We start from the raw sequence: 20,179 nt of genomic DNA on the forward strand, positions 1-20,179 counted from the left end.
TTGTCAGTGCACAAAAGCAGTGACTAACCTTTACTGGAGAAAATCTCATAAAGCTGGGCATCACCCTTGACCTGCAGGGCAAGCCCGTGGTTTGGAACTACTGAACAGAAATCGTGACACAAAATGTGCAAAGATATGGACACACACACACAAAAATTCGATGCAGAAGTGAAATGGCAAAGCAGAAATGGTGATCGGCCCAAGAGTTCCTCAGTACGCCACGAGTTAAGCACCCCACAGACGTCCACACTAGCAAACACTGCTAGGGCCACTGGAAGGACAGGGTTAATCTAGATTAGCGACATGGGGAACTGTCATCAGTATACTGCTAACTGGAGAAAATAGGTTGCTCTTTTGGGATTAAACTGGGGATCATTTATCATCATTGCTAACATTTATTGAGCTTTTATTTTTTAATTGAGCTTTAATTAACACTTACAGGTATTAATATTTTTAGACAAAGCAAAGACAGCCTGCAGCCTTTATGTATTTTTAAAGTGCAGGACTGGGTTATGTAATCAACCAAAGCCTCCACACTTACCTTCTCTTTCAACATAAGCAGGAAAAGATGCACACACACAGAAACCCAGGAAAGATGCTTTAAATTGTCCATAACGGATCCTTAAAGCAGATGATGAGGTTATGGGGATTTCCTTGGCGATCTTACAGTGAACACATATGACATTCTAGGGGCGCCTGGGTGGCTCACTCGGTTAAGCAGCAGACTCTTGGTTTCAGCTCAGGCCTCGATCTCGTGGATGCTGGGATCCAGACCCATATCAGGCTCTGCACTGACCATGTGGAACCTGCTTGTGATTCTCTCACTCTCAAAAATAAACTTAGAAAATATATTACATTCTTATTGAGGGGGGAAAAAACAAGTTTGTTCATTTCTGTCCTAATCCCTATTCATGATGCAGTGGGCAGGAGAGTCAGTAATAACATCGTAACATAGTATTGTCAGGTGATCTCACAAAATGCTAAGTTCTGGGTGCCGGCATTCAAGATGCCTGCTTTCCCCAAACCCATCTGTAAGCTGAGGAAAATGTAGCTTCCTCATCTCTATAAAAAAAAAAAGTCACTGAATTAAAAAAAAATAAAATGAATTCTATATATTCGTTAACCTCCCTAGTTAAATGCAGTCATTTGCATGTGCAGTCTGGCTGGGGGCTGCTGCCGTATTTTTACTCTTCTTTGATGTCCTGAGGGAAAGTATGTCCACCAAATCCATTCTAAGACCAGTCTACTATCAGAGCACAGAATGCCTTAAGAGGAAGAACTGTGATAAGAAAACCTAGAGAACAGATTCCTTTGTTTTTAGAGCACTCCTGCAACACGATAAAGAAATAATTTTGAAGTCAAAATACCACACACGTTTACGGTTACCTGCTCTGCGTGAAGAGGTGCCGGCCTCCGCAGACCCTCCTCCTTCGTCCAGAACTGGTGCCCGCAATTTCGGGGTGAGCACTTCCCTTCAGAAACAGAAATACGACCGAGAGCGTGTAAGAAGGCCCCTCCTGCTCTCACCTGGGTTAACCCCGCTCCCTCCACTTCATGTCCTCGTGGTAATGGAAACCGAGGGTCAGAGAACCAAACACCACCCGAGTCCACTTTCTAGAACACTGTGACATCTGTACGTGAACTCAGACACAGGCCATGCTGTATCTGGTGCTCTCATCTTCTAGGACTTTACTCTGCTGGCAACAATGGCACGCCCTTAAATTACAAGTAAAATTACTTGAAGATGCTGATCAATGTCAATTAGCCTTAGGCTGGTTTTTAAATTATCTGTGGGCACATCCTGAAGTCAGTCCATGGGGTATTATGGAGTATGGCCTATATCCTCAGTAAAGTCAGGTTCAGTATTTCAGCGTTATGTGAAAAGAGGATGATAAAACAGAGGGAGACGACGGGACCTGTATCACTTGATGAAAGTTAAGTCCTGGAAATACAGGGACAGTGATCCCTTCCTACGCTGAGCCGGCCTTTCCCCGAAACCCAACTAAAGCATGCTGACTTTGTGAGAGGGGACAAAAGAAAATATAAAATAAATTCAAGAAAAAGCATGCATTTGGAATATATACATTTATTTCATAGATGTATTCTTCAGACTTCTCTCACAATGTTAAGATAACCAAGAACTGACAACCGAGAAATTTATCTTTAAAAAAGACATAGCTTGTCATGATGGGGACTCTCCGCCTAGATGATTCCCAGTGACCACAAAGTCTGTCACGTGACCGTGCTTTGCTTTGCAACTGTTGCAATTAACTGTCAAACCCACTGCAATAAATATTATTTTCATTAAAATTTAAGAAACTGAGAATGAGATAATACAACAATCTAGGTAATCCTTTCATGTTATGCCCTCCCACTTCTCCCACGAAGGCCAGGGGAAGATTCTCGGAAGGGAACCGACTGCGGTCACGTCGGAGACGCGACCGTCACGATCCTGATTTCTGTGGGGGCTCGGTGGGCTCCCTCAGGCCCGACAGAGCAGTGACCGTCGTCAGCATCTTAAAGGCTCACACTGTGTGTGAGCTCATTCACCCTCACTGCTTCCCGATCACCAAAGCGGCCCCTTTCCTGTGTCCTCGGCAACAACCTGCTCAGGGTCCAGCTGAGGCGTCCGCACTGCGACCAGACTGAGGCGCTTCTGCCGGCCGGTCCATCGTCTCCCTGCTTAGTTCGGCTGACTTTCAAGCAGGGACACGGTGCACGGATCGACATTCTAATACAAACCGCCCGCCTGTCTTGTCGCAGACCATAAACTGATGGAGCATACGGAGAGCACCCCGACATCACCTAGGACGGTGCCCACGTGTCTAAACACTGAATAAAACTGGGGGTGGGGGCACGGTGCTGCAGGCAGTCATTCAAAACCCGAACTGGGCCGGAGTCTCGTATTCCCTGGAGGGCAGGAACAGCATGGCCTCTGGGCCACGTCCCCTCGACTCCATCCTGTGCTACCGCAGACACAGCTCACCGGCCTGAAGCCGCCGGAGATGGAGGGTGTGGAGGAGTGCACGGCCAGAAATCACACTCCGGTCTTCAACAAAAATGGAATCACCAAAGAGTAGAAAAGGAGATCTGCCTTAATTCATCATGACTTCACATACTCAGGAAATGTCTAGTCTCATTCTAGGACTCACGGTAACTACCAAGTAACACACACTTGTATCGACGGAAACCGCTTCCTAATGGAAACCCTTACCGGAGTGGGAAGATCCAAGATCTAAAACAAAAGCGAATCTATGAAGCGAATATTAAACCACTGGCTCACCGTTTTATTACACTTTCTTAACACGGGAACTGTTCTGTGAGCTTACCCTTCGCGGGCCGCGGGTGCACAGAGCAAACCTTCCACTCCGTGGACGACGCTCGAGGGGCTGAGCTCTGCAGGTTCTGCCTCTGCAGCCGCCTCTTCCAAAGGGCCTGGAAATCACGCAGGGGAGAACACGCACAGTGACTTAGGCCAAATGTTTAGCGATTCCTCACGGTCCTTCTTAAAAAATTAATTTCGATCAAGTTTGCTTTTTTATACTCTTAGCTTTACTCCCTCAGCATCAGAATGCCAAAGGTCCTTCGAATTCTCTGAGCCCGGTCCAAGAGCCCCCTCACCCCACCGCCTCTCGCTTCTGGCTTAATGTGCAAGTGCTGTATGGGAGTGACCCACTCGGTCCTCAGCAGTCCGAGGGGTCCAACTGTCCTCCCCATTTTACAGACGAGGAAACAGAGGCACACGGTCATATCTTATCCCAGGCCTACTAAGGAGCTGAGATTCAAATGTAGTCTGTTTTACTCTAGAGTCTGTGCCTTAGGATCCCCAATGAGAACAACAGACATTTCTATTTGAGACTGCCTAGTCTTTTTAGGAACCATCAGTGAAGATACTGCCATGAACATCCTCATCTGTTTTATCAAATATTTTAGTGGAACAGAGCACATCCAAAGTGACGTAAACCTGTGGACGGATGCTGTTCACGGGGATAGTCCTAGGCTCTCAGAGCAATTACTGATGCTTGTGTTTCTGAAACAGACATCAGAGCCCTAGCCCCTAAAGAAACTACTAGGACACAGATTTTTATAGAGGTATTTAGTTTGACAAATTTAAAGTCAGGAGTTTCCTTTAAGTATGCTTGTTAAAACAGCACAGGGGCTCAAAACATAAAAGAAGGGACTAACTTTCTGACGCAATTCTCAGCCAAGTCTCTCTCCTCTCTTTGGGGCTCCCCCGGCCCCTGCAGGCCACCTCCAGCAAGGAGTATCCGACAACAGAGTGCATGCTTGTTCTTGATCTGCAGTCCACGAGGCTCTAAGTTACTACCGGGCAGGGCCGCGTCCACTCCACTCACTGTCTGAGCCTCCACCCCAACCCACACAAAAAGCGCCCACCAGCTGCGCAGGCGTGAGGGGCTCAAAATCTTTTTGATGGATAAATAAACATAAAGCTATAAATTCATGGCCCTTAGACGTCTGTTTTGATTGTCCCTTGATTATTCTGGCAGTAGGGACGGTGACAGGAAGGAATGAAGAACCCCGGCCCCCTGTTAGAGTCTGTGGGGTTCGTACTGGCACTTCCTACGGGAGAAGAGGGCCTGAAGTCCCGCGTGCACACTGTGTCCACAAGCTAGTACCCTGTAACTACTCAGTCCCGATGCTTTCCTTACGATGGAAGGGTTCTACTACACGTTCTGTGAATATCTGGAAATGAGTCCTTACCCATCTGTCTCTCCAGGTCTGGAGGAGTTATTTCTGATTCAAGACCGTCTTTATCACTGTGGTTCTTGGTTGGTTCAGTTAAATTAGTCATTAGTTCCATGGAAGAGCTCGCTGGCTTTGAGGCCACAAAAAGTTCTTCAAAGTCTCCCGGGGACAGCGCCTCCTGGTACTCCAAGGTGGTCTGGTCCGACCTGGTTGAAGTACCACTACATTCTTTGCTCACGTCCAGTTTCTCCAAACTCTGTGAGGCTGTGTCCTCAGATCTCAGGTCCGTTTCTTGATGGTCCTTTTCTGGACCGTCCGGGGAAGAGGCTGCCATCTTGCTCCTTAGCCATCTGCTTTCCGCTGGAGCTCCGCATTTATGGAAAGGGGGAGCGAAGGATACTTTTGTTCTGCTGTCATCTGCACCCTGTCAAGGAACAGTTTTGCGGGGGGAGATACTCACTAGTAAAAAAAAAATCACAGTCGAGCCTCAGCTATCCCCACTTTCTATGTCTGCTATTTCTCTAGATTTTCTCCTCAGTCAACACTCACTTCTTCCTAAGTCCATTCTCTCAAAGAACAGATACAGGTACACGGCTGTCAATGTCTCCCTAACTGGTAACAAGACAGTTTTTCCAAAAGACCAAACGCAAGAAGAAGATGACCCACTGCTGCCGAACGGCGTCCTGTGAACCCACCCACAAAACGCACACCTGAACAGCCAGGGAGGGTCTTAGTCCGAGAGGCAATGCGGAGGAAGGGGAGAGACGAAGCACCGCCTGAGAATTAGGAGGCTCCCGCCACCGCACAGCTGTCTGACTACAGGCAAGTTACATGGTGCTTCTGGGCTGTATTGTCTGCACTTGTACATGATGGGTTTGACTTAGCCAATGAGTTCCTTTCTGAACTAATGTTTTCTGATTTCATGACTCTCTGCGAGACTGCAAACCAAAATCTATAGTGATGTCTTCTAAATGGGTTTATCTTTTCACTTGTAAAAGCTAATATATTCTTAGTAAGTCTTTTTGGTTCAAACTATAATCATGCTTACTTCAGTAGTCCATTTTGTGGCCATGCCTTCTTCCATGAGTGAAATTCTAGTTTCCTTAAGTTGCAAAGGATGGTGAAGGAACTTTCCAGGTGACAGAGATGGAGACGGTAAAGGTGATGTTCGAAGACCAGACCTTAAGATGGATGGAGGAGTGAAATCGGCAAGCCCAGAGGAAGTGGCGGACATGGCCAGAGTTTTAGCTTTCTGTGACAAGGAAAAAATGGAATTCCGCCATTAGTGCTTGTAAAAGGCACTTACAAAAGGACAGACAGGGTCAAGTGAGTCACTTGGTGGTGACTATATATACTCATCTCTCATAAACACATCAATAAAAAGTTTGACTACAGATTACTGGTAAGAAAACACAAAATTCTACTCAGGATTCTATACATAAGTATACAAAAAACATAAAACTGCATCCACAATAATTCCAAAGGCCTTGGTTATTCCCAGTTTAAGTTCCACTTAAAAAGACTACAGCATAGGAGCCCCTAAGGGCTCAGTCAATTAAGCCTCTGACTCTTGATTCTGGCTCAGGTCATGATCTCCCAGTCTGTGAGTTCAAGCCCCACATCAGTACCGACCGTGTGGAGCCTGCTTGGGATTCTCTTTCCTTCTCTCTCTGCCCCTCCTCCCTTGCTCTGTCTCTCTCTCTCTCAAAATAAAAAAAAACTTAAAAAAATAATACAGCGTAGAGAGAAATTATTTAATGCTTGCTTACAAAACTTTAGTTGGGCGAAGAGAAATGATCGTGTGTGATGGAAAGAACCGAGTTTAATGATGGCAAGTTAATACAGATGAGCCTGACTTTAAGAGTGCTTTATAAAAAATATATAGAATCTCATCACATGAATCCATAAGTAATGGATTACTTATGGAAATCCTCTGAGGATTTACTACAATCAATTAAAATAATTAGCATAGAAACTGTTTAGCAGAAATAATTCCTTCACTTAACTTCTCCTGTAAAGGACTAGCAAGCAGACTGCAGTATCCCATTAGATTACTGAATATCATCAGATCTATTTCAATTATTACATAGATTTTTTTTCTAGATTATTTTTGGTAGTAGGCACAAAATATAATTACAGGATAAAACATGAAACCTGACTTAAAAATTTTTAATGTTTATTTATTTTTAAAAGAGAGAGAGAGACAGAGCATGAGCATGGGAGTGGCAGAAAGAGAGGGAGAGACAGACTCTGAAGCAGGCTCCAGGCTCCGAGCTGTCAGCACAGAGTCCGACAAGGGGCTCAAACTCATGAACCGTGAGATCATGACCTGAGCTGAAGTTAAGACACTTCACCGAATGAGCCACCTAGGTGCCCTGAAATGTGAGCTTTTTAATACACAAAAACAAATTAAGGGGGGGAAAAAGGGGTCCCGAGACGTGCCACCTGGGTGGCTCAGTCAGTTGAGCATCTGAATCTTGATTTTGGCTCAGATTATGGTCTCAGGGTTTATGAGATCAAGTCCCGAGTGGGGCTCCAAGTCAAGCCTGCTTAAGATTCCCTCTCCCTCCACCCCCACCCACTCACCCACTTTGTGCATACATGTACTCTCCCCCCAAAAATAACTATTAAAAGAAAAGAAGAAAGAAGGAAGGAAAGAAAGAAAGAAACAAAGGAAACAAGAATCACAGTATCCTGCATATTAAATGTCAGGAACTTAATTAGCTTATCCACCTTCTTTTCAACTTCTTTTAGTAACTATTTTTGGACTGGCATTTACTGAACTATCGTAATCACTTTGAAAAGCAAGAATCCCCTCGCTTTACTCTCAACGGTAACTATCCAGAAACTGGCAGAAAATGAAGGCAGAGAGCTGCGGGACTCCAGAGGCTGCTGGGCTCGGTGCCGGGGCCGAGCTGGCCCAAGACCCTCATGACGGCGGGGTCCAAGCAGGTCTGCTGTGGTGGTGTCCCAACTCATGACTATTCAGAGACAGGGGAGGAAAAGGAATTTCAGCAGATTCACTGCTAGCAAGGGGTAATAGTTTACAATTTCACCAAAGGAGGGAATGTAAATAAATAAAAATACACCTGAGAACTAAAAGCATCTGAGAGAAGGAAGAAGGAACAGGAAAAGATAGCAGAGATGGGGTGGGGATGGGGGCACAAATCCAACAATTCGAAAGCTTTTGCCAGAGGATTTAACTTCTAGGTTTCCACTTGTAATGACCACAGAGACTTGCTTTACTCTCAGAACGACAACGTAATTGTTCACCTGGAGTACAATGTCACTGAGACACGCAAGGTAAATTTAGGAAGTCTATTTAAGATATAAAAATACAATAAACATTTTCGAAAGGTAACTCCCCCCAAAAGGTTTAAAGCTGTCAGTTACCTAGAGGTCTCGGTCACAAACAGCTTCTTTCTGCCTTCTACTTGGAAAGTGAGAGCCCCCCAGCCTCCCCGCGAATGCGAGGCACCCAATACTCACCTTCACTACAAAGGGAGTTTTGAGGAGGCGGAATTCTGAAGCCCTGGGAGAACTCGGACCCGATCCTTTCTCTCGGGACCTTGTTGGCAACGCACTGGACGCTTGGCACAAAGGAGACCTTGGGGGAGTTTGCTGAGTGAATCCCAAACGCTGAGAAGGCCGGGCCACGGGATGGACAGCCAGATCCAGCGGCCTGTAATCACAGCACACACACAGTACACAGAGAGATCTGAGGAACTAACTGCAGATAGACCCGTTTGCTAGAACTCATGTTTATGACCATGTACAAATTCCTTTCATCTACATGTGACCTACATAATGAACACTGGTTTGCTTTGCCTTTATGGTTTTTATTGTAACGCAAGGATGATCACTGACACACAAAAACGTTTTTTCAAATGAATAAGGACAGTGACAAAATGGAATCTCAAGGTTCTGCTGAATAGTTTTCTAGAAGGTCCCGGATGTAGTTCAGACAAATGATAAAACTAATCTCATCGATAATTTGTATTAAGAAGACATAGTCCCAACAGTTTAAAAACTTAATTTACAGGTAAAAAATTTAAATTCAACGTGAAAATTCAGCTTACAAATTCTGATGGATCATTTATTTGCATAGGTCACACCTTCCCCCATTTCCTCATCAACAGTCTATTTGATGGTTATATTTTGTAGCAAGAAGAACAAAACGTTTTGACTTCCCCCCAAATGACTCTGGGGTTCAGCTGAGACGAACCAGAAAGGGACCGCAGTCTGGTGCCCAGAATTGCCCCCACCCCCACCCCAGCATCCTGCCCTTCTGTCCTCTACATTCAGGTGAGAGTCTCAGGACTGGGCGGGTGGATGAACACAGCTCACAGATGCGGGCTTTAGGATCCAACCTGTTACCCGGTGGGGAACCTTAGTAGGAAGCATTATCTTAATAATGCTTATTATTCTGTACTAATAAGCACAGCCTTGAGATTTCCACCAAATCAAAAATACCCCTTCAGGCCACTAGACATTTCTTTCTCTACTGCTTGTTCTAATTCTTCTCTGTCTCATTGGTATTCAAAATCTGTACTTGTAAACTGATTGCTCACTTTTATACTGATCTATCCCAAATAGTATTTTGTTAAATGCCTTTGCTCTGTGTTAATATTTATGTTCAAGGTGCCTATTTAAAGATGATTCTCAAAAGCACAGTCTGTGCAACAAAGCTACCTACTGGGTAAAGGAAAAATTCTGATACTAATAAGACCTAATATATATAAATTCTACTAAAACAATTATCCAAAAAAGGCATTTTTTGATTATATTTCCTTTAAAAATATAGATCTTAGGATTTCCACAGTTCTTTGACCATGGTAACAATAAGCAATGCATTTCAGATCATACGCACACGCACGACATAAATTACGTGGAATAGCACTTAGCCGTACTATATGCAGCGCCCACGGATGTCACCTCTTCTGTTTCGTTGAAAGGTATGCTACTCACAGTCCAGTAAGTTTACTTCCTACCCACTAATGCAAACCAGTTTGAAAAACAGAATTAGGGAATGGAATGATTTCTATAAAAATCAATATTCACACCTCAATGGACTTTCTTCCATGTGAGTTACTCCTAGCTTTGAAGCATTCTCAATACCTCTTTTCCTTTAGGTCCTTAGGACATTAGTCATGAGTCTGAACACTTTTATGATTGCTCCCTTCTTGAACCCCAGATCTATTAAAGTACAAAGGGACTGAGAAAAGTGACTTGTGGGGAAACAAAACAATGGAACTACTGATAGGAAACCGGAATGACAATAATCATGACTTTTATTTGAGGTAATCTTCTTGGTAATTAAAACAACCTCTACCTAATTAAATCTAACCCCCTAAACAGAAAACCGTGTCAAGCTTTGAAAATACGCCCACTTTATTATAAACAGTTTTGGCCCCGTTTGTAAATTACTAACTTCTTCCGAGTACTTTAACGTCAGATCGTCTGATTCTCCCAAAAGAATGTAATTTCGTTCTTGACAAAATGTAAACGATCAGAAATTTACAACAATCATGAGCATGGTAGTAAAGACAAGGAACCAAACATTAAGAGACACCTGTTTGTTCTCCGTACTGACGATATGAACACTTTTTCCAATAATCCAGTATTTTAAATGAAATACAAACACAGTTTCATCTTGGATGCAGAACCTCGACTTGGCTATTTACGTTCCTAACGCCACAGTCGAAGATGTGCACGTGTGACTGCATCCGAAGCCATGTGGGCATTTCAGGGGCTCTGCTAGCACAGGAGGAAGCGTCAGGGAGCCAACCAAGAACAGTCACAGATTGTAAAAACAACCATCAGTCACAGATCAGTCAACAAGCAAATTAACAGTGTCCTTTGCTCATGATTTTAATGAGACAAAGTTTGCGTCTTTTCTCTAAGCAGTCTGAAACCATTCAGGGAACATTCTAAGTAGACGAGCAGCTGGTGCCAACTTTCCTAAAATTACTTACATAACTTACCAAGTTATAACAAAATTAAAAGCAAGCGTGGAAACTCATTCAGGAATTTTAAATAAAGTTGAAAGATAATTAAAAATTACACTGCAGTTATGGTCTAACATTGTGACTTTAAAATGATGTAAGTAAGTCTTACCTAGAAACTTTTTGTGATGCTTTTAGAATTGGTGTTCCAACAAATGCCTCAGGCATTTTTGCATGTGAGAGAGGAGGAGATGGTCCTTCTGTTTTAGGACTACAAAGAAAATAAAAATTTAACTTTGGATTATGTGTACGAACAGTATTACATTAAAATATGCTTTAGAAAGGTGGGATCTTGGTCGGTGGAGCGTTCGACTCTTGGTTTTGCCTGAGGTCATGATCTCACAATTCAGGGATCGAGCTCCCTGCTTGGGAGTCTCTCCCTCTCTCTCTGCCCCTCCCACTGTGGCCTGCATCCTCTTCCTCCCACTTCTCAAATGAGAAGAAGGGATTAGATAGGAGAGGAGATCTTTCACTTCTTACTTTGCACATTTCTGCTTAGTTACAAATAAAAATAGATATAAATGCCTTTAGAGACAAAAAAGAACCTTCCTACAATAAAAATAGTCAACATACAAGTTCTTCCTTTTTGTACACACTAATAAACTCTAAGGCTAGACCGCTGATGACGGCTTCTGACGTCCAGGGAGGCTTAACGAGAAGCCAGGCTGTCACGGGGCGCGAGGAAGGCATACCTGCTGCAGGCTGGCGTGCCGTCTTTAGGGTCACTGGTTGCCCAAACCTCTCCGATTTTAGACAACACGCTACTGATGAAAGTAGATCTTGTTAACACAATCCCTGTTCCGGTCTGCTTTATAACAGTAGATAATGGTTTGGGTCTAGAAACTGTAAACCAATTCATTCATTAATGATCAGTAATTAATATGAAAGAATGACTAGAAAACAGGGGTCACGGGGTAAGAGTAGTTCAAGATTATACTTGGTTTTGCAACATCTATGTAGCAGGATTTAACAACTTGGGTTTTTAGGAGGCAGTAAAAATAATAAATTTGATATGTTCTCGAATTGTTGGACAGGAGTGTCCAAATGAAATGCAACGAGTTTTTTATTCCCTATTACACTGCTAAATCATAAAAACTTCCAAGAAAGCTTTATATCCAGGGAAAGGGGGCAGCTGGAGTGGCCAGTAAAAACAGCAGTACTGTAATGAATCACAGCAAAAGTGAGCTAAATCGAAAACAACGGGTTCAGGAGGTTATCATTTGATATCCTTTCCCACCCAAGCTTTAGGATAGTTTTCGATGAAATCTTACCTTCTTGAAGAACTGGTGATGTGCACAGATGGGAAGGCTTAGCTTGCTCAAAGGCTAATTTCCGCTGGATTTTAGGAAGGCTTTTCCCATATTGTTCTACGATCGCATTCCGAACCTCTGATCTCTCCTGCAGAAGAGGATCACGATCATTCTATTGAACATGTCGTAATTGGTAAAGATATCATCTCCAAAACATTAAGCACTATGTTTATGTATTTACCATTTAGAATAGAATTCTGCACATCTAAGAATGTCTCCCTCCTCCCTCCCTGGGTCCCCGACCCAGCACCTCTGGCACACACCTAACTGCACCAGCCGTCCCTGGCCATCGGCCTCCATCCTTCGCAACTACTAAGACAGTGGCTCTCATTTGCCGAGCGTCTACATGGTCAGGCCCCATGTCGCTTCAGAAGCGCTTCAGACGCCCCTCGGCGCACCCCCAGGAAGAGACCTTGGCATTTACAGACAAGGAGCTGAGGCTCAGAGGAGGTTTCGAGCACAGAGCGGAGTCCATCAGGCCCGGAGCCCGTGCTCCTCGCACTGTGAGAACACTTACTGCCCGCCCACCTCTCCCTCTCGTTCCCCAAGGGAGGGGCTTACACGCAACAGAAACGACACACGTGTGAGAGAACTGGGGCACACCGACCGCCTGCTCCCAATCTGCTACGGGAAGCAAGACGGGGGTGCTCCGAGCTCAGGATTGTGTGACACACCCAGTGGTTACCACAGTACAAACCCTTACACAACAGAGTCACCCGTTTCCCTCCTTCTCTGACCCCCACATGAAACAAGTTTCACTCTACCATGAGGTGAGCGTTCAGAGTTTCGTTCAGCCTCAGGGCAGAGGCGTAATTGGCACGCTGCAGATAGTGAACTAGAAGGAATTCTCGACTTTGAACATTGGGGCTGGACTGCAAACACCTCACCAAGCACTCCTAGGAAGAAGCACAAACACGCGTAAGCCACTACCTACCCTGAGTTTCTGACAGGCCGGGCCGGGGGGTCCTCACCTGCTCGGTGTCCGTAAAGGGCAGCTGCAGCAAATCCTCCATGAGGCCCGTCTCCTGCAGACCTCGTACACGTGCCACAGAAGCTCCTCCACATTCCGGCCGGGGGAGTGCTGGCGCAGGAAAGTCCACGCCTCCAGCACATACCTGGAACAGGCAGGGAGCCCGATGTCAGGTTAAAAAAGCTATTGGAGGCACTCCAACTGTCCAATTAGACAGTTCTGGACATTACATGGGGGCCAGGAGGCTGTCCTTCCATGGGCAATCAGACCATCGAGTAAGCAATATTTCACATGATATACAGTTAAGTTAAAAAAAAAAGCTTACAACAGTATGAACAGCAATTATTATAAAAAATTAACCAATGAACAAAGCCTATAAAACATTTACATACTTCTTACTTAGGTAACAAAAAGTCTTGAAAGATATGCACTAAAACTGACAGTACTTAACCCAGCACTTAGTATTTCTGGAGAGGCTGGTGACTTTCAGGGCTGGAGTGGGGGGCAGAAGAAACACACAGCAAGTGCACAGGACTACGATGATCCGGCAAATCATATTCTCAAAATGTCATCCAACTAAAGGACACAGGGCAGGTGACACGAGGTGAGGTGGCCTAACCGTCTGGGAGGGCAACATGCCACATGTCCCAGAACTACAGCCACAAATGTCCTTTCACCCAGCAAGGCCACTTCCAGAATTTTCCACCTTACACCCAGCGTCTGCACTTGTGCAGAATGTATGGTTACGCGCAGCAAGGTTTAGAACGTCCGAGCACACGCGTGTTCACTACGGGGAGCGGATGACACAGATACCGCTCGCTCACGCCACATGACTGTGTGCCAGTCAGAAACGAGGACGCTCTTCCCCGTGTATATGAAATACGCTCCACACGGCCCAGGTGAGAAGAGGAGACTGCTGCAGAAAGGCACGCGGTATGCTGTGGTGTTTTAAAGGGGGGACGTGTTCGATGGGTAAACACTGCTCGGAGAGAAGCCCGCAGCTGCCCCCCTCGCAGCCCGGGGGAGGGGAAGGCTCCCGAACAGCCTGTCACGCTGAAGGCCTATTCTTCAGTAGAATTGCTGAGGGAGGTGAGGGCACATGGGGAGCCTGCATCCTGGCAGCCTGGAGCCGTGTGGAGGGAGGGTCATGAGAATATGGGGGTTTCTGGTCTTCCACAGTAAGAAATGTACATGCTTGAAGGGTCAGAAGGATACACAGCGCACTCCCAGCCCAAGCTGCTGCTCGGTGCCCAGTCAGCGCTAAGGGTCAGGTGTCCTTCTTAAGTTCTGGGCACACGGAAGCAAATGTGTATCTGTTTCTTCCCACCCCTACTTAAAGTTCTCCCTGCACTTTTTGAAAAGCACTTATTAGCATCTAATGAACCCATTTATTAAATAAACATTGATCACCATTAGCTTCCTTAAATTTTTTATTTTTACGTTTAGTTTTGAGAGACAGTGCAAGCGGGGGAAGGGCAGAAAGAGAGGAAGACACAGAATCCAAAGCAGGTTCTAGGCTCTGAGCTGTCAGCACAGAGCCGGATGCAGGGCTCAAACCCATGACCTGTGAGATCATGACCTGAGCCCAAGTCAGACGCTTAGCCTACTGAGCCACCCAGGCGCCCCTTAGTTCTGTTCAAATGTTCACTCCACATTGATTCAGCTAGCCAAATGCTTCGGGCTAATTCAAATTATTTCATTTTAACAAGTACCAATTCATTACTTTTGAGGACACTGGCAGTTTCTGCCTAACCCACCCACGATTACACTGTAGAACTTATTTTCTATCTGAGATGGAGACTCGACCCTCTCTTCTCAGAGATGCACTGTTTAGCCCAAGAGAACGAAGAACACACTGACTTTCAGAGTGCTGGCCCTGAAGTGGTCTTTGGTTCATTAAGTAAATTTGCAGCGAGTAAAGTGACCGTTTTCTAAAAAGACAGAAATGACCAATGAATACAACCGGGGGAAAAATGAGTTGTATAAAACAGTTACAATCAAGTAAGAAATATTAGCTCCAAGCAATTTCCCTTACTAATCTGGTTAACAGGAAACCCAATAATCAGAGGACTGTATTTCCAATCATGCCACTTAACCTGTCGTTGCTACATACATGACAGATCACATGACTGCAGTAGTACATATATTGCTCTAATATAAACGGCAAATAGCATACTGAGTAGGGAACGTTATTAAAATATGGCAAAGGAAAGAAGTAACGATATCACCCGCTCAAATCTGGTCAAAGTGTTATAGATACTAAACCTGATTTTACAACTCAGGATGACTTCATCCCTCCTCTACATTTTCGGCTCCTTTTCAGCTACTCAAACCTCAAGTGCCCATGTGGCAGATTGCAATCCTGCCAATTAGCAACACCCAGAATTTTTTAAAAACAAAGCATTTTTTCAAGTTTATTTGAGAAAGAGTGCATGCACACAAGTGGGGGAGGGGCTGAGAGCAAGGGGGAGAGAGAACCCCAAGCAGGCTCTGCACTGACAGTGGGGAGCTCCACACAGAGCACCGTGAGATCAGGAGCGAGAGAGCCACCCAGGCGTCCCCGCAACAGATGTCATTTTAAACCTCAGGTGAGGCTTCCGTTACTCAACGTTCTTCTTATTCATCCTTTTCTATGACAAAAGGTTCTTTTACATTTTTTCCTAACATTGAAAGATGAAGAATCCTAAGAATGAGTATCGCATAACACAACCAAAGGAGAATATTACATACTGTCGATTTCATGTTTTACTGATGTATACCCAGAGTTTGACTGTAGTTCCGAGCTACGGGCTCACCTGTTAGAAAGTAGAACGGTGAGGTGAAGGAGGACGTCCTCGACACTGGACACCGTGGGCTTCAAGGTCTGGATGTACCGGAGGGCATGTCTGAGCTCGCCCTGACTCATGAAGGCTTGAATGATTCTCGAATGCTGCCACGACACAAGTTTTGCAGTGCTCGGGTGAAGGAGAAGATCCAGGCCACTCTGCAAAGAGGACACGAAAGTCAGTCAACACAACATGACACGCCACACCGAGAAAAAGTAGCTGGCCTCTAAAAAGGCAGGCAATGCTAAAGCCAGCAAGAGCAGCTTAAATGTAACCTGTAAAGATCTCCTTTAACCCCCGGTGTATTTTAAGTAAAAGCCCATCAAACAAAAGCTTCCTTCTCTGGAGGCCTCATTCAGCTATTACACAAAGCTGTGCACCACCACCCTCACACACCAACGCCAACCTTCCAAGGCAACACGCCTAACAGATCTCCAAGGGAAAAACCACCGGATTTGCACTGTTAGTAATGGTTTACTACTTCTTTCCTTCTTTGAACAGTACGGAACCTGGAGTTCTGAACTGTTTGATCTTAGTTTCCTCACTGGCTAAGATAGTGCTTGGTAGAGGTACTGACTGAACAGAGTCCTTAGGTTCCCTCTAAAAGTAGACTGTATCTTGTCTTTAATATCACAGTACAGCTTTGTAATTCTTTCTAAAATGCTCGTAGTTCATGAACATTTACGTTCTAAGTGAACAGACTTACCTCATAGTCATTATGATCTATCAGCCAAAACCCTCAGATAAGTTTAACCTGGCCCCAAGAAATGGCAAAGGCAGTCTGAAATGAGTTGATGCAAGTATCTGTTTTGTTTGGGAAGGAATACATGATATCAAGTAACAAATAAATGGTCTTTAAAAAGGAGGATTAAGGGCAATAAACAAGAAGAAAACCCCCACGTATCCACCTGGAGCAGGCAGCAACGAGGCTTGAAGGGGCTGCATTGAGCGTTTGGAAAGCCCGGACGGATAATCAACTACGGTAGTTTTACTCAATGTGGGTGTAGCCAATCTACACCCGACCTCACTTGTTCTCAACACTGTCACCATGAAGGAGGTGAACCAAAGCAGACTTTGTTCAGGAAGCCGGAGGCTTATGACAAACTGAAGAAGTAGAGCTCAGACAAAACCCAGCAGCTTAAAGCAAACGCATCATGTCTCTCATAAAGTATGAATGGAACTACATGTTTTTAGACAAAGAAAGCAACGTTAGTACAAAAGTATTACTGCAAAGACCACTGGGCTCCATGGTAATATTGAGCTAACTTCTCATGTTTTCGATTGAACACAGAGGTTAACCTCACTAAGAAAGAGCATTTGGCCAGCAATGTTTTGGAGTCGCTGTCCTAACTTTGGTAACGTCTTGGGCACATTGTGAGGTCTGAGGAGAACCATGCACACCATCCCTAGAAAAGTAATCACGAAACACAATTCTGCGGGGCTTCAGGTCTGCGACAGACCCTCTGAACCCAACCAACAGACCCTGGGTTAACTTTTCCTTTAGAAAAGGTTCCAATGTGAAACGGAAACTGGTTTAGACATGTGAGGTTCCTACGACTCTCCAATCTGATGGTTCGGGTAGCACGTGAATTCTGTGGCAGCATTTAAAGGATACGACAGCATGTTTGCTTGCTTCCGTCACGCCGTCCAGCAGGTAAATGTCCAGGAGTGCCTGTGAAAGGACAGAACATCCAGCGAGTTTTATACAGTCGTTCACTCCCGCTCACTGGTTTTCCCAGCCTGTGTCGGGAGTGAAACGTAGAGCTAAGCACGTCCCTCACCCCCCCTCCCCTCCCCCCTGCTGTCAGGCACATACGTGTAGGCTGGTGGGGGGGGTATTTTCCGGTGCCTCCTTCACCCCGTTTCCACAGCTTCTCCACTCCCCCTCCCAGCTGAGAAACCATCCCGTCAATCATCAAGTGATCAGGATTCCACTTCCCTCTGCAAAAAGGGCACCATTCAGGATTATTTAATATTAGCATTAATTTCTCACAACAGAACAAGAAGCATCAAACTCTTACAAGCAACGATCCTGACAATCAAAAGGAGAAGAGACTTGACAACAGGACCCAGCTTAGCATCAGGTGAGCTCCAGTCATCAAGAACCTGCTGGACCCCAGAGGCTCCGGCTGTGGCACCAGCAAGCCAGGGTGTGACGGTCAGGTCCCGGGAGAACCGGGTCCCACCTGCCAAGTGCCTGAGGTGACTCCTGGTTTTACAGCCTGAGAAGGCAGCCTGTTGGTGAAAACGTGCCTCAGTTCAGAGTCAAAGAGCTAGGACTTGAGTTTCACCACGCAGGGGGCTCTGGCCCCAGCGGTCCCTTCAGCACTGCGTCACTGAGCGCTGGCGAGGCAAGAGGCAGACACTGCCCCTGTCTCCTCCTCTCCGAGCCCTGCTCCCTGGGGGCCTGGCAGCCGCTGCTCAGTCTCCAGTCACACAGACGGTGTAACGTTTGTGACAAACAGGATCAGAAAGCTTAGCAAACCAGCTCACACACACTGGAAGTAACAGATCTAGAATTTTCAAATATGTCTAACAAGTCTCCCAAGTCTGTGCTCAGTCTCCAAGACTCTTAGTTCTTCCAAAGCACAGGACCCCACATGGCCACACACCAAAATGCCAGACGGCACCGCCTTCTAGGCACTGCTCTCTGGCTGCCTGTGACCTCGAGCCCAGCACCTGGGCGAGCCAGCGCGGCCAGGGCTGAGGGCTGTGCTACCACCGAGCCTCGCCAGCTGGAAGAAGAAGGTGCTCAGTCTGGAGGTAGAACCGAGGCTCACTCACTGCTCTTTCTTCTAGTGCTTCTACTTCGTTATCTCAAAGGAACCCGTGAGGCTAATTCGTCACGTATTTTCAAAGAGAAATAAAGGAAATAAACTGAAAAACAGAAAAAAATTGGAGGATGCGTTGAACCGCAGCTATTAATGGAAAGAACAGGACACGCCTGACTGGTGGTATGTTTTATGCTGTTTTGAGGACTCGGAGCTTCTAGTCTTTTTCTGGGTATGAATTCTCAGGAAAAATGCACGCCTACCTTACAGAATGTCCTCTAATAAACCAATCGTGGGAACTACTTTACATTAGGAAATACTGAGTGACTACACGCAAGTTACAGAGTAAAGGCGGTAGCCCTTAGGTCAAGGCTGACAGACAGACATTACAACCAAAATAATAAGGCTGGCAACAAATCTGTCGCCGTACTTAAGAATTCCATGTGTTTTAGCCTCTGTAGCGTGATGAATTCTGTTCTGAGAAAGCAATGACTTCTTACAAAAAGGGATTCCTAAAATGCTCTGCAAGGTTCCGGACATACTGTACCTGGACAGATGCTCACACTTCTGTCGACGGCTCGTGTAGTAGTTCTGGATGACGGGGTAGTTGTAGCACAAGCAGGGTGGGGGCATGGCATCGTCTAGACATGGGTTACGGGTCAGGAAAAGGTTGGTAAGACTTCCAAAACATCCCAACGATACTTAAGGCTATGCACATTCACACTTCACTAAAATCGTATGATGTTGTTTAATCTGCAGGTTTCCTAAATGTAAGTACTAAATTCACTTAAATAGAATAAGCAGTAAGCAAATTTAGTAGCAGACCCACAAACAAGAAGATAAAGTCCCTTGTGATAGTCTGTAAACACAAGGGTGCTGGCTTAAAACTCTGGAAAAGCTATTCTAGAAAATGATTCCACCCCCTTAATCACAAATGATCAATTGAAAGCCAGCAATGTTGACCAGTTAAGTAAAAATCAAAGAGCATAAGGGAAGGGTAAGATCAGCAGCGATTATGCACAGGACAGACGCACTTCTAAACAGAATCTAATGTGTGTCCTGGACATGCAGGACGTTAGAGGCTTTAGAGGTGCTCTAAACAAACATGGCTCAAGTCCAATTCTCTAATTCTTGGCACTGGCATAAATCACTAGATAAAAGGAGGTATTCAATAGATGGCAAATAATACTGGTTAATAACCATTATGAAGAGAACTCATAAGGAGAAAAAGATCAGTAAATTGGATTAGAAAACCCACAGCTGAATGGACCTAATCATAGCCGGTGATGTCGCCAACCCCTCGTTCAGAGCCATGTTTTGTGTCATTCAGCCCAACGAATGACATAGGGAACGCCGGGGAGCGGCACGGGGCGAGGCTCCCAAGACACAAAGTGTGAAAGAACGTGAGGAGGTAAGAACAGGAGAAAACCAAAGTGAGCGGGTGGAGGAAAGGAAACCTGACCCCTCAGAACCACCACATGATAACGACTTAAGAACACGTCCACGGCCGTCCGCGGGCACGGAAGCCTCTTACCTGAGCCCGCTGGCAGCAGCCCGGAGCGAAGGAACCACAGCACCACCTGTGTGTAGC

The 20,179-nt window shown here is 45.4% G+C and overlaps 1 protein-coding gene across 1 annotated transcript in view; it reads right to left on the minus strand.

The window, feature by feature from the left end:
- Positions 1 to 20,179, minus strand: part of LOC115287082 (protein ELYS-like) — a 61,030-nt gene that overhangs the window by 13,188 nt on the left and 27,663 nt on the right. The window contains 18 exon segments of the mRNA XM_029933352.1: positions 1,375 to 1,472; positions 3,330 to 3,435; positions 4,723 to 5,131; positions 5,756 to 5,959; positions 8,197 to 8,389; positions 10,825 to 10,923; positions 11,405 to 11,555; positions 11,984 to 12,134; positions 12,787 to 12,918; positions 12,994 to 13,049; positions 13,052 to 13,137; positions 15,788 to 15,975; positions 16,524 to 16,670; positions 17,433 to 17,489; positions 17,634 to 17,651; positions 17,653 to 17,758; positions 19,136 to 19,229; positions 20,123 to 20,179. Coding sequence (XP_029789212.1) covers positions 1,375 to 1,472; positions 3,330 to 3,435; positions 4,723 to 5,131; positions 5,756 to 5,959; positions 8,197 to 8,389; positions 10,825 to 10,923; positions 11,405 to 11,555; positions 11,984 to 12,134; positions 12,787 to 12,918; positions 12,994 to 13,049; positions 13,052 to 13,137; positions 15,788 to 15,975; positions 16,524 to 16,670; positions 17,433 to 17,489; positions 17,634 to 17,651; positions 17,653 to 17,758; positions 19,136 to 19,229; positions 20,123 to 20,179 — 2,352 coding nt within the window.

This window comes from Suricata suricatta, chromosome 3 (assembly GCF_006229205.1).
Source record: "Suricata suricatta isolate VVHF042 chromosome 3, meerkat_22Aug2017_6uvM2_HiC, whole genome shotgun sequence".
NCBI classification, from domain to species: Eukaryota; Metazoa; Chordata; class Mammalia; order Carnivora; family Herpestidae; genus Suricata; species Suricata suricatta.